Below are 14457 nucleotides of genomic sequence, written 5' to 3'. Positions count from 1 at the left end.
CTATCCCACATCTTCCAGCAACTTAAGAGATCTGTAAATTAATGAAAATTTGCTTAAAACTTTCTATGTAGCTGCCACAGTTTGCAACCATGCCTCCAACAAATACAGTGGCTCTCATCTGAAGTGAATCTATGATTTGATACAGGAAATGAACCATCATCCACATCATACATTATTCTGATTTCTTTTCAATCATGCCACCATCAATTCCTATCATGCCTGTATTTTCACTCAGTAGTAGGGAAAACATGTTGATGTTACTTAAAAAATATTGCTTCCCATCACATTGAAGTTATAAAAGGTCTAAGCACGAGCAGCAAATATCCAGGTAACAGTAAGGAGTACAATAAACAAGAGACTTTGGGACAAAATCAACAAGCTCCTAAGCTGAGTTTTCAATATTTTTCTTCTTGTCTTAAAACGTTATAGGGTCAGATTGTATTTATAACACCAGCAGATCTCCTTTGACATTGTTAGGCAGACTCGCTTTCAGAAAGACTACATAATGATGTATCATGCAATGTAAAATATACAACTGGAGCAGCGTTACTTTAATGCTGTTGAAATCAACCAGTAAACAAGATTCACTTATTAGGAATTCAATTAGTGGTTTGATGAATTAATTTTCCAAGCTAAAATGTAACTGTCAGATTAAGCCAGCAGACTTAACACGCAACAATCTAAACTGTCACCCTTTGTACAGTACTGAAAATGCGTTGCACTGCCAGAGGTACAGTCTTTCAGATGAGATATTAAATCAAGAGCCCCATTTACCTTCTCTGTTTATTGTGAAATGGGGGTTAGTTTAACTCAATTGGCTGGAGGGTTGGTTTGCGAAGGAGAGTGATGCCAACAGCGTAGAGTCAATCCCCACACTGGCTGAGGTTACCATGATGGACTCTACTTCTCAACCTCGCCCCTCGCCTGAGGTATGAAAGCCCTCAAGTTAAATCACCACTAGTCATCTCTCTCTTAGTGAGAGAGCAGCCCTACATAGTCTGGTAAGACTATGGCAACCTGACTTGACTTGAATGTGAAATTTGCCACTATTTTCAAAGAGGGCAGAGGGATTCTCTCCAGTGTTCTGGCTAAAACTGATCAGTTAATTAACAAAGGTGAAAAATAGATCACCTGATCATTACCATATGCTGTCTGTAGGAACTATCTGGTTGCACATTGGCTATTTTGCTAGCTACATTACAAGTTACTGAAAGTACTTCACTGGCTGTACACCACTTTGGAGGTTAGGAAAGGCACTACAGAACTGCAAGTTCATTATTTCTTACTTTCTGCAGTTCTTCATTCCATGCACAATGTATACTATTCCCCTTAACATATTAGTCAATCATCCAGGTGGACAGGCCATCGCTTTCACCTGAAGGAAGGCTGCAGGATAAGAAATGATTCAGTATAATACTTTTAAAATTTACAACTAAATGGTTAAACCTAGGCAGAAGTAGAGTTGTTTGGATGATAGCAATTAGTTTCAATAGACCCAAAACTGAAGCTGCAGCACCATCACTGGCCAAGAAGGCATTATTACAGCAACCAGATTTACGTGGAGAATTTGCATTAGAAAAGTGCATCCAAGAATAGATAGCAAAGAAAAGAAGACAAAAAAAAACTAATCAGAAGTTGTGACCAGAACAAATCCAAAATGAAGGGGGAAGTAGATTCAACATCAGCCCTCAAAAGACAAATTGGGTATGTATTTGAAAAGGAGATTAAAATGCAGGGATAAAGAGCAGGGCAAATGAGACTAATTAGATAGTTCTTTCATAGAGTTGGCACAGGCACAATGAGCTGAACAGCTTCCTTCAGTGTTGTGACATTATACAAATAAGTCATTTTGATTACATGAAAGTGTGGAAGAATTTTAATATACTGTAGAAAAGTGACTTTTGACCATTTTCAGCAGAACAAATCCTCGTAAACACTGAGTGAGCAATGATATGTTTGTTCTGTTTCCAATGATGGTCTAAGGGTCCACTTAATCAATACCTTAGTTGCATGAAGATCAACTGTTTCGAGAAACAACTGTCGGCTCAATTCCTCCAGTGCATCTACTTCTTGCTGAATAAGTGAGAGATCTGAAGAGAAACATTAAAGAAAGCTCAAAATAAACAGAAACAAATTCAGTATGGCACTCATAAGATGGACTTTTAACTACAGTAGGGATAGAGAGTCTTGTGCAAGTATAACACATGATGAAGGAAATGCCTATGATTCTGAAACACTGACAATAAACAATATGTGCATGCTTCCAACATACTTCAAGAGTTACTGTGCCTAGTTATAGTTTTCATCTTGCACAAGGTTATAAGGGCATGCAAGGAAGTGCAATAATGTATCGGAAATAAGACGTTACATCTATCAGAAAGGGCGACTTGATAGAGATCTTTAAGATTATGACAGAGTTTGATAGTTTTTCTACGCTTGCACTGTCTCTACTTGTGGAGGGGTCCATAAATAAGGAGATACCCACAAATACATGTTACAGGGAATTCAGAAAAACGTCATTATCCAGAGAGTGGTGAGAACATGGAACTTTCTGCCACAGGGAATGGTTATGGTGCACCACAGATACATTTCAGGGAAACTTGATAAACTTGAGGGAGAAAAGGAATAGAATTTTTAAACTTATATACTTTAAGAGATGCTGGTATTGCTAGCTAAGCAAGAATTTCTCGCCCATTTCTAGCCATCATTGAGAAAGTGGTGATGAGCCACTTTCTTAAACCAATACAGTCAATGTGGTATAGATACACCTACTGTGTTGTTAGGGAGGAACTTCCAGAATTTTGATCAAGTGAAAGGCAAGGTATAGCAATATTATTCCAAGTAAAAAATTGTGTGGTTTGGAGGATGGTGCTGCTCCTGCGCATCTGCTGCCTTCGTTCTTCTAGGTGATGGCGTGTTAGGTTTGGAAGGTGTTGTTCCTATCAACAAAGACCTTGGCAAACCGCTGTAATGAATCGCATAGATTCCACCATTGTGCATTGGTGGTGGAGGGAGCGAACGTTTAAGAAGATGGCGGTGCAAATCAAGTGGGCCACTTTGTATTGGATATTGCCAAGCTTCTTGGCACTGCACCCATCCAGTTCAATGGAGAGTATTCCATCATGCTGCTGACTTGTGCTTTGTACGAGCACTGTGGATTCAGGTGGTGAGTTAAGTGCTACGAAATTCTCAACACGTGACTTGCTCTTATAGTGATAGTATGTATATAGAATCACCAGAGTAGAAAGAGGCCATTCGGCCCATCAGATCTGCAAAGACCCTCCAAAGAGGATCCCACCCAGACCGAGCTCCCACCCTATCCACGTAAATTGCATTTTTGCCTTGGCTGATCCACCTAGCCTGCACATCCTTTGACACTACGGGCAATTTAGCATGGTCAATCCACTTAATCTGTACATCTTTGGAATATGGGAGGAAACCAGAGCACCCAATGGGAACCCACACAGGTATAGGGAGAACGTGCAAATTCCATACAGTCACCCAAGGCTGGAATTGAATCCAGCACTGCAAGGTAGCAGTACTAACCACTGAGCAACTGTGCTACCCAATTCAGTATGCCTGGTCCAATTTAGTTTTTGGTTAATTGTAACCTGCATGATGTTGATAGTTGAGAATTCAGCAATAGCAATGCCATTGAATATCAAAGGATGACAGATTCTGTCTTGTTGGAAATGGTCATTGTCAGGCATTTGTGTGTCATGAATGTTTCTGCCAGTTATCAACACAAGCCTGGATATCGTCCAGTCAATACTTCAAATGGGCACAAGTACCTTCAACACCTGAGGAATCGCAAATGATCTAAATATTGTGCAATCACCAGAAGGTTGGGAGGAGGTTTATGTGGAGTTAAACACTAGCACAGACAGATGGGACAAACGGTCTACTTCTCTGCTGTAAATCTTTATGCCATGTGATAGAACAGCTTGAAATCTGTGCAAAATCACAAAGCATTTCAACATTTCTAGTTCCAGAAGGCGGAATTACATTTAGTCACTGTAAAAGGATATTTTCACTGTTGGAAGATGATGATGTCACACTTTTAATCATTCCCCAAAATCCTGCAGGATTATTCAGCACCTCTCCACGTTGGTGCATCATTCTCCTGGTCATAGCGATTCTATCAGGGAACCAAAGAATTAAATCAGATTAGACTTCTTACAGGTGACAAGCATGTTACCAAGCAAAGCACAAACCCACCAATCAGAAATGTTATCCAGATCTCAACAGACAGCAAGCGAAGGTACTGTTGACAAAAACCCAGGTCATTATAAAATCACATCAGAATTCTGAGTCAGGATATTCAATGACACTAAAACAGAAGAAATATACCACGGGTGCTGGAAATCTGGAATATAATCATGCTGGACACACACAGGTGTGGCAACACCTGTGGAGACGGAAACAAAATCAACTTTTTTGATAGAAAATGACTTTTCTTTCATGCTTTAGGTTGACAACAGAAGGCACGATATAGAAAACAGTTATTCTAACTACTGTATGTTTCTCACTGAACAGGTACAGTTACTGCGCAACTGATGATTCCATTGGAATTGCCATCTTTATCAATTGCCCAAAGTTGTTCAACAACACACAAGTCATTGATATCCTATTCATTGTACAGCTCTGCTGGATATCTAGGAAAGTTAAAGGTTAATAATCAAACTTCCTTGAATTGTGAAATGATAGGCCTTCCACAATAATTGGCATGGTTTACCTTCTGCTTTTAGTGCTCAAGTATTATATACAAGACATCTTTACTGTCATTTCATTTCCTTGTGCAATGACATCATGCCTGGGTGTTTGAAGTATAATATTGTTGTTAGTGTAATAACAAGTACAGGAATCTATTAACTGCAATACAGAAAGATAATGGTTAATATAGCCTATTCTTCTAAGGATTCAGAACAATTAAGTTAGGAAGTCATGTTTGATGGGTGTTGCTTTGGAATAAACAAGTACCACTGTTCACACAAGCAGACTGCAGAGAACTTAAGAAGAGAAACATTATGAGATTTTTATCTGTGACTTAGAATCAGGTGAGTAGGGGTGAATCAGCTTTTTAACTCCTTCAGCTAGCTGAATCAAAAATATTTAAATGCTTTGATATTGCAGATATATCACACTTAAAACACAGCTCGCCTATGCAAAAATTAAACACCTAGTTGCAAGTCTTTCTTTAGAAAAAGAAAGAGGAATATTATTGCTTACTTACCTGAGAAAAAAAAACACAGCATGAAACACACAAAAATAAAGATGTAAAGTTTAAAATGGAGAGAATGTCTAGTACAAATAGGAAGATCAAGAATATGCCATTAAAAGGTACTTAGAGCTGTCATAGTGTGAGGTTTAACCTGAGATGGTCGTTGTTAATTGTTATCTTCTATAGGAGCAAAGTTTATGGATGTTTCTCTGCTTTGATTATCAATGGGTTGAGAGAAAGAGGTAAAGAGAGAGAGAGAGAGTGAGAGAGAGAGAGAGAGAGACAGACAGAGAAAGAAAAAGCTAAACTTCCAGTTCTGCTGTTACAAATCATCTCTCCTGTGTCTTTTTTTTATTCTTTGGATGTGGGCACTGCTGGATGAGCCAGCATTTATTTTGCCCAGAGGGCAGTTAGAGACAACCACATTGCTAGGAGTCTGGAATCACTTGTAGGCCAGACCAGTAAGGACAGTTATTTCCCTTCCTAAAGGACATTAGTGAACCAGTTGGGTTTTTCTGACAATCGACAACGATTTCATGGTCATCATTAAACTCATAATTTCAGAATTTTTTTATTGAATTCGAATTCCACCATCTGCTACGATGCGATTCCCAATACAGGCCCTCAGAACATTATGTGGGTGCCAGGTTTAACAGTCTAGTAACAATACCATTAGGCCATCATATTCCGTCAGCTGATTTCATTGTTTCTTCCCAAGCAAGATAACCTGCAGGCACTAAAACAAACCGAAGAACTGCGGATGTTGGAATCATAGAACTCCAATAGTGCGGAAAGAGGCTATTCGGCCCATTGGGTCTGCACCGACCCTCCAATAAGCATCCCACCTTATCCCCGTAATCCCGAATTTCCCATGGCTAATCCACCTTCCTGCACATCCCTGGACACTACGGGGCAATATAGCATGGCCAATCCACCCAACCAGCACATTGTTGGACTCTGGGAGGGAACTGGTGCAGCTGACAGCAATCCATGCAGACACAGGGAGAATGTGCAAACTCAGTGCAAACAGTCACCCAAGGCTGGAATTGAACCTGGTTCACTGGCACTGTGAGGCAGCAGTGTTAACTACATGGTCACCATGCTGCCTGGCATGAAAATCAGAAACAAAAAAGAAATTACTGGAAGAACTCAGCGGGTCTGGCAGCATCTCTGGAGAGAAAGCAAAGTTAACTATTTAAACTCAGTGACTTTTCTTCAGAACTGATTGTAGCTAGGAAAAGGTTGATATATGTGCTGAAGATGGGGAGAGGGTAAGCATAAACAATAAATGGAGATGGAGCTCAGAGAGAGAGAACAATAGTTCAGCAGACAAAGGAATGGATAAAGATCAGCCTAAGAGAATCAATAGCTGATCATCGGGATCATTGGCAGCTTACAATGGGTTGGTTGTGGTTGCAGCACATATGATGACAAGGCCTGATGTGTGGGGGTTAGGAGAAGTACATGGGACATGATGCTCAGGTCCTAAAATTATTGACCTCAATATCAAGACTTGATGGCAGCAGGGTCCTGAAGCGGAAAATGAGGTGTTGTTTTTCCAGCTTTCCCTGAGCTTTGCTACAGCACTGCAGCAAGTCAGAAACAGAGATGTTGACAAGAGGAACACAGTGGTGTATTGAAGTTGCAGACAACTGGAAGTCTTTTTTGTGTACAGAACGTAGCTGTTCTCCAAAGTGGTTGCCCAGTCTGTGTTTCATTTCCCCAATATACAGAATACATTGTGAGCAACAAATACAATAGACTGGATTGAGTGATGTGCAGGTAAATCAGTTTCACTTGGGAAGTGAGTCGAAGGCCTTGGATAGTGAGGAGGGAGGAAGTAAATGGGCAGGAGTTTCAACTTCTGCAATTACATGGGAAGCTGCCATGGGGGTGTGGGGAGGTGTTGGAAGTGGAAGGGCAGTGGACCAAGGCGTCCCAGAGGGATTGGTCCCTGTGGAAGGCCGACAGGGAGTGGAATGTTGGATTGTGTTACACAGCATATTTGCACTAATGTCTGCAACAAAGAAAAGACTGACATACCCATCCAGTCTGTGCTCACAAAACCCACTATACAGTGCCTCAACATTAGATCTGATTCCACATTTGGTCAAGATTTGCTATATGATACTGAGTGCATGAAGAATTGCACTGACAATCAATTTAGGACTTTCACTCATGCTTTCAGTGCAGTGTATCTGTGAGCACTGGAAACTATGTCTATTAATACACAGGGCTCGGTCTTCACAGACAGAAAGAACACTTACACTTTCTACACCTGTTTCAAAACAACAAATTAAGTGACAGCCATTCTCTGGTTCATTTCTAACATCTTGACTAATCAGAGTCAATCTGCCTTGCTTAAAATTTAAACAAATCTTGGCAGTTATCTATCACTCATTATTAACCTGGTTTTATAAGTAGAGGCACACTGTATACAAGCAAGGACATCCCTGTAAATCTTTGTAAAACATGATTAAGTCTCAGGTATGTCCAACTCTGAGCCCCACACTTCACCACAGTAAAGACAGCAAGTCCTTGGAGAGGTTGCTAGAATACAAGGGAAGATGGTTTTCAGTAATGTGGAGAGTCTCAAGAAGCTGGGATTGTTGTCCTTCAAACAGGAAAGGGTAAAGGGAAATTTGATAGACATGTTCAAAAATTTGAAGGTTTAGATAGAATGAATAAGCATTTGCAGAGGATCAGTAACCCCAGAGAGCATGTATTCAAGAAGTCATCTTAAAAGAATCTTAAAAGGTGAGATAAGAAATTTTTCAACACAATAAGTTGTTGTGATCTAACATGCGTTGCCTGAAAAGGCAGCAGAAGCAGTTTCAGTCATAATTTTCAGAAGGGAATCAGCGAAATGCCTGAGAAGGAAAAAAATTGCTTGTAATTGGTAAAGAGCAGGGCATTGGGATTAACTAGATAAGTCTTCCAGAGAGCCAGCACAGACTTTAGATCAAAGGGCTCTTATTCCATTGCAATGTTCTATGAAGCACGATAGAAGGGACTGAAATTGAAAAAATGCATCATGTCTATTTAAAATCTTCACTACCGATATATCTCAGATTCTAATCCCATGTCTCTGTCCAGATATGCTGAGTGCTTCCAGCATTTTCCATTTTAACAGCAAATACTTCCACACTAAATTCAGCTGCCAAACCTGTGCTACAACAGCATCGCAAAGCACATACTGAGATACAGGCTGAGACTGACAGTTAGGGTATAAGGGCTGTCTCGCCAAGGCAGAAGATAGGTTACAGATTATCTGTGATCCAAATGGCTAATGAGGAACAGGCCTGAAACTGTGCATTGGCCAGTTTTGTTTTTGAAAAATAGCTCGTATGCTGAATTGCACTGTGCAGCTCACACAATGTGTAGACATGTAAAAGAGTATGTTTGTGTGTCTGTTATGTGTGAGAGTGAGTGAGTGAGTACATAGGGAGAGAGAGAGATGTAGACAATTCTTGCGGCATATTATGGAAATATTTTAAAGGGATCCATGTACTTTGGGATGTCTCCTGTCCATACATTATCTGAGCGACCAACAATGCTTTATGAGAGACTTCGAGTTTAAGACTCAACAGAACAGTCCTCTTAATTCAAATTATTTTAAAAAGCACAAATTACGTGTGATATTTAAAATAAATATGAGTTATAGAACTTTTCACGACTTAGGACATTGCAAATCATTCAGTTATACATAACTTTTGAGAGTGTATTCACTGTTGTCTTTGGAGAAACACAGGCAGCTAATATACATGTGATAATGACTAGGTCGTCTGTTCTAATTTGTGGGCTGAGGGATAAATATTGTCCTGGGTACCAGACAGAATTCCTCTGCTCTTCCGAATTGTGGATACGAGATCTTTTATATCCCTGAGAGGGCAGATAGCACGCTCGGTTTACAATCTCTTTTGAAAAACGGCACCTCCAACAGGGCAGTACTCCCTCAGTACTGGTCCTCCAAGTGCCTGGCTGGATTTTGCACTCATTCACTGCTGTGCAAGTCAGAACTACCCACGGAGGCACAGCTTAGTTGCTTAATTCAAATTATTGAATTATCTATTTTTAACTGAAATAATAGATCAGGGGACAGCAACTAATATAGGAGTTTTTGGTGTCAGAAATTTCTGCTTCCAGATAAATTGAATTATGATCCAAACCCAATATTACAATCAGGTGAAAGCCAGCTACCCATTCTTCAACATTAGTCTACATGTTCTTTGCTCAATTTTCTTTTTATCTGTCAAGTATCTGAACACTGACCTTTCTATTACAACATCAGCTATTCAAATGCATTATTCTCCTCAATTTTTGAGGCTGGAAAATTCCAGTAAGTAGTTAGCCAGGAAATAACGTTCAGCTTTGGTGAGTTTCTCTACTGCTATCTGTAAAACAGAACAATACGAAGCAATCTCCTATAAAACTCTGTATTCTTGCAAAGATATAAATGTCCCTCTTCCATATCTATTAAAATAATGCAAACTTACTGAAGATTATATCTTTCCACAAATTTTTCTTTTACAAATTAAAGAATTATTTGGACAGACTGAAGTAGATGATATTGCTATTCTTGTAGCGATGGTTAAGGGATGTTTTGACAGAGGTATTCAAAATTATGAAGAGACTTATCAGGAAATAAATAAAAGAGAAACTGGTTCCACTGCCAGCAGTATTGGTAACTAAAAGTTACAGCTTTAAAGTAATTTGCAAAAGAGCTTGAGGGCAGCTGATTTCTTTTTAATGCAAGTTTATGATAACAATGTGTGTGTTTGTGAAAGCTGCTTCAATAGTGGCTTTCAAAAGGGAACTGGACAATGAATTGAAAAGGAAAAGAATGCACACTGTGCAGAAAGGGCATGGAAGTTGGACTAATTGTATAGCCCTTTCAAATAAGCTAGTACAGGCATGATGGGCTGAATGGCCTTCTGTGCTGCTTTATTCTACGATGAATACTTTACCGATCTATCCAGCAAATTTGATTTAGTTTACACATGTGGTGAAAGAAGTATTTAAACAATCTATCTTTCTTGATATGTGTTTGTTCTCCTCTAATCAGTATGCAATACCAGACTTTTAAAAATGTCTTAAAACTTAAAATTTTTTCATGTTGTAAAAAGCAAAATGTTAAATGTGCTGCAAATCACACCCTAGAAAAAATGTAGCACTTCAGATAGTCCTCCCTTGAGGTATGAAACTGAAAATTTCAGCAGGTAACAAGTATCACAAACTAAATTGCGACAGATTTTCTTCCCATTGTTAGTTGTTCCTGCCCTCTACCTAAATTTCACAAGCCTTTTTCACCTTCTTTTGATTTTAGGGTATTCAAGCGTTCTTCAGTATTAATCTGATTGGAATAATCATTGTTATTTTACAGTAATAAGTTCTTTATGCAACTAATCTACGTGAATCAGTAATGTAGGTCAACAGACTTACGTTGCAAGGTAAGCACCATAACCGCACTGATCCGAGAATATGTACTTCCTGAGAACTTTAAATTGCACAGTAAAATGAAGAAAAAATTTCAGACTCTCGTTGCAATGCAAATAAACCACATCCCGTCAAAATTTGTATATTATCATATAACAATACTACACATTATTGAGAATATCAGAACAGAAATGAATGATCTAATATATGTTAAAGGAAACTGCTACAACCAGTTTGAGAATCATGTGTACAAGAAGTCCCAAGGAGAGAACAAACATTCATGAAATTTTCGAGAAAGGGCAGAAGGGCAAAATCAGCTAAGTGTCCTGGTTAATATTAGTCCTTCATTCAACTGATGACCTGATCATTATCACATTACTGTTGTGGAACACTGCTGTGTGCAAATTGGCTGCTGTGCTTCCTACAGGACAAAGTAACTAAAGCTGGTTGGCTTTTTAATGACCTGGGAATGTCCTAAGGTTGCAAAAGACAGTCATTCATTCTATTAATTGATGTTCTAAGCATGTCTCATGCCACAGACTAGGATAAACATCAGGTTGGGATTGAATTTCGTCTTCTAGAACTGCTACACATCAAGTCAGTAAAAATGGTTGTTTACACTGTAAAAACCCGGTCCAGGGATGAGATTGGCTGACAATAAAAGAAACAAATCAATAGGAAAGCTTGAAGTTCAGCTTGTGCTCTCTCAACTTTAGAATGTTAAATGATCTATTTGAGATATTTCAAATGATAAAAGAATGCATCAGGAGACAGATACACTATTTATTCTGGTGTAAGAATTCATGAAAACCTTAAAATTCAGAATCTTAAAGTCAGCAGTCATAATTTTAACACAATGGTAGTGGAAATCTGAAACTCTCCTCCCCTAAGGTGGTGGGGACTAAATGAAATCAAGATAGAGATCAAGATTTTTATCAGTAGAAGTATCAAGGGATATTAAAGGTATGAGAATGGGGTTATTAATCACCTATGTTCCAAGAAAATGGTGAAACAGCTCTCAAGAGCCAAATGGCAGACTCTTGTGCCTAAAAACCATGGTTTCCCAAACTGTGCGTTTTTGAGTCGTGTGCCAAAATTCTGGCATCTCAAGCTCCTACGCAGCAAAGACTCCCAAGGAGCCCTGACTAATTGGTAAGGGCTGTGTAGCCCCTTTAAATCATCAGCGTTTTTTTCTCAAAGTAGGTGTGGAATGTGCAGGTGAAACTTGAGACCTGAATGCTGCAAGGAAAAGCCCTATGGAGAAGAACATGCTATTTTAACTTCAAACTCTGCAAGTGAACTAGCTCGTTTCTGCTGCCCTGTTCCCACAGGTCTGGTTCTTGTCAATGACCATGACTCCAAAAGGACGTGACAACGGGAAAAATTCTGCAAAGCACTGCTATAAACTGTATCTCGATTAGATGCATCCAGCAGCTTGACAGTGCCACCGACTGGAGTTTAATAGTATGACAGCCATTGTACAGTCACCATAATACCCAGAACCACTTAAAATAACAATGGCAAACACAAGTGAAAATTCAGTGGACCTAAACAATATCTGCAAAGTAAGTCGGATTTAAATGCAATGCTGACACTTTAAAAGATAAATCACTCAAGGCACTTTGGTCAATACAGATACACAACAAACTACAATTATACTCTTGCACATTTCTCCCAGGTTTGTTTAATATCCAATCATAACAAGAGACTTCTTGCATAATATCTCAGAGTAAGATACAAATTGAATTGCAAACTTATTTTGAATAGTGGAGTTGCTCATGGGATATTTCAGGATACCAATTTCTCAAGGGATATTTGTCTGACGGAAATCACTGATAAGCACTCACCCATGGCTACAGCATCACAATTCAAACCACAGAATTAATTTTACTTGAAAATGCCTTAGACACAACCCAGATGAATGGGTTTCACACATCTAAATTTGCTTAATAAACCTCTCCCACTGTTCAGTAACCAAGGCAGTAAAGTATTCTCAATAATTAGAAAATCATGCACTCAGATTTTCCTCTTACTATTCTACCAACAATGTATAAAAAGATTCAAGTTTTCATGCAGAAGCTGTGTAAACACAAGTGTGAGATTGTAGGCCCAATTTCGCACTATACAGTTCTGTACTGGAAAAATAATTAGCAACATTAGCAATAGAATTAGTAAGAATTCCAAATAGCAACCTGTGCCAAGTGACCAGTAACTTGGCATAACTAATTTAAGGAGATGCTGTTAGTGAGCTGGGGGATAAAATGTTTTATTTGCTATACATAATTATAACACATTATTCCTTATTCATTTTTGCTCATTCATTAATTCTTCCTAAGCAGCTTAAATTTTGCTACAAAATATTCAAATTAACAGATAACTGACAGCTTCAAATCAAAAGAGAACTACGTTGAAACATAGCATTAGAAATTCCTCTTACTTAGCAAGAACAACTGTAATAACTATGTGATCACAATGCATTCCAGCATTTACAACATCATTAATTTCTCAGCACCTTCAGCCCAGTATCAGGAATTCTGGAAGATTCATGGAACTCATATAAACTAATTTTTTAGTTCATTCATATGATGTAGGTATTGCTGACAAGGTCAGCATTTATTGCCTATCCCTAATTACCCTTACGCCAGTGATTTTAAGCCCATTTTTAAACTGCTATAGTCAGTCCATCCGGTGTACACACGCAGGTGCTGTTAAGAAGCGAGTTCCAGAATTTTGACAGAGAACTACAATATATGTTTCCAAGTTAAAATACTGCACAACTTGGATGGGAATTTGACCTGACTGATAAAGAAATAGGATGGATTTAGTCCAATTTCCAATTTTACTAGTGACTAAACAGCTACTTATAATACTGATTCGATATTGCCTACTTTTTCTGATTTGAAGTTGGTGGTTACCTGTAAATTTGCGTTCAACTTTATTGAGGTTGGAAGACAGGAGGTCAAATCATCAGCAAGGTAAACAACAATGCTTTCAGGTGCCTGAGCCCTACCTCTGAAATTCCTTCCCCAAAGCTCTGTGCCTTGCTGCCTCTACCCCAACCTTTAAGACAATTCTGAAAAACCTTTTGAACATCTAACCTAATACCTTTTCCTGCTCCGAACACTCCTGAGGAGCATGTTTGCAAATTGTTATGATTGTTAAAGGTGCTATAAAAATGCAAGTTATTGTCCTGTTCAAATTCATGCATTTTTCAAAAAATGCATCCCAACTTTGAGAACAGAACAGTACAGAAAAGCTGCTGCCGTGTTATTGACAGTTCCTACCTCTTCTTCTTGCTGACAATCATGTCCATCGTCTGCAGCAATCGTCTCTCCAGTGCAAGAATATCACTATCGGTCACATTTCTTGGGATGGAGATAAAACGTAAGTTAAAAGGCATGTTATAAAATCAGATAAACGTCAAAGTGGGAGCTAAATAGCTATGAACATGCCTCAGCATTCACAGTGAAACAACCCACTGTTGTAGGAGACAGCATGGTTGAAGCTGAATGTTTTGGAGTTACGCTTGTCTGGAAGCTTTTCAGTATGGTTCATAAAGCAGTCTTTTAAAACATATTTGTAAGCAGGAAATCTTGTAGCATAAGAGGAGGCCATTTGATCCATCATGTGTGCCTTTGAAAGTTCCACTGAAGTAATCCCATTCCCGTTCTTTCCTTAGAACTCTGCAAATATTTCCTTTTCTGGTATTTATCCAACTCCCATTTGAAAGTTACTACCAAATCTGCCTCCACCACCCTTCAGGCAGCGCAATCCAGATCAGAAAAACTCAAGACCAACGC

The 14457-nt window shown here is 38.9% G+C and overlaps 1 protein-coding gene across 3 annotated transcripts in view; it reads right to left on the bottom strand.

The window, feature by feature from the left end:
* Positions 1-14457, bottom strand: part of si:ch73-390b10.2 (Golgi pH regulator) — a 41652-nt gene that overhangs the window by 10729 nt on the left and 16466 nt on the right. For all 3 annotated transcript variants that reach the window (XM_020526619.2, XM_048598064.1, XM_048598065.1), the window contains 3 exons: positions 13942-14022; positions 4029-4138; positions 2002-2090 (listed from right to left, as the gene is read on the bottom strand). In XM_020526619.2, coding sequence (XP_020382208.2) covers positions 2002-2090; positions 4029-4138; positions 13942-14022 — 280 coding nt within the window. The remainder of the gene's footprint in view (positions 1-2001; positions 2091-4028; positions 4139-13941; positions 14023-14457) is intronic.

Source organism: Rhincodon typus, chromosome 6 (genome assembly GCF_021869965.1).
Source record: "Rhincodon typus isolate 14 chromosome 6, sRhiTyp1.1, whole genome shotgun sequence".
Classification (NCBI taxonomy): domain Eukaryota; kingdom Metazoa; phylum Chordata; class Chondrichthyes; order Orectolobiformes; family Rhincodontidae; genus Rhincodon; species Rhincodon typus.
The sequence above is the reverse complement of the archived record's forward strand: the minus strand, read 5'-3'. Positions and strand labels throughout refer to the sequence as shown.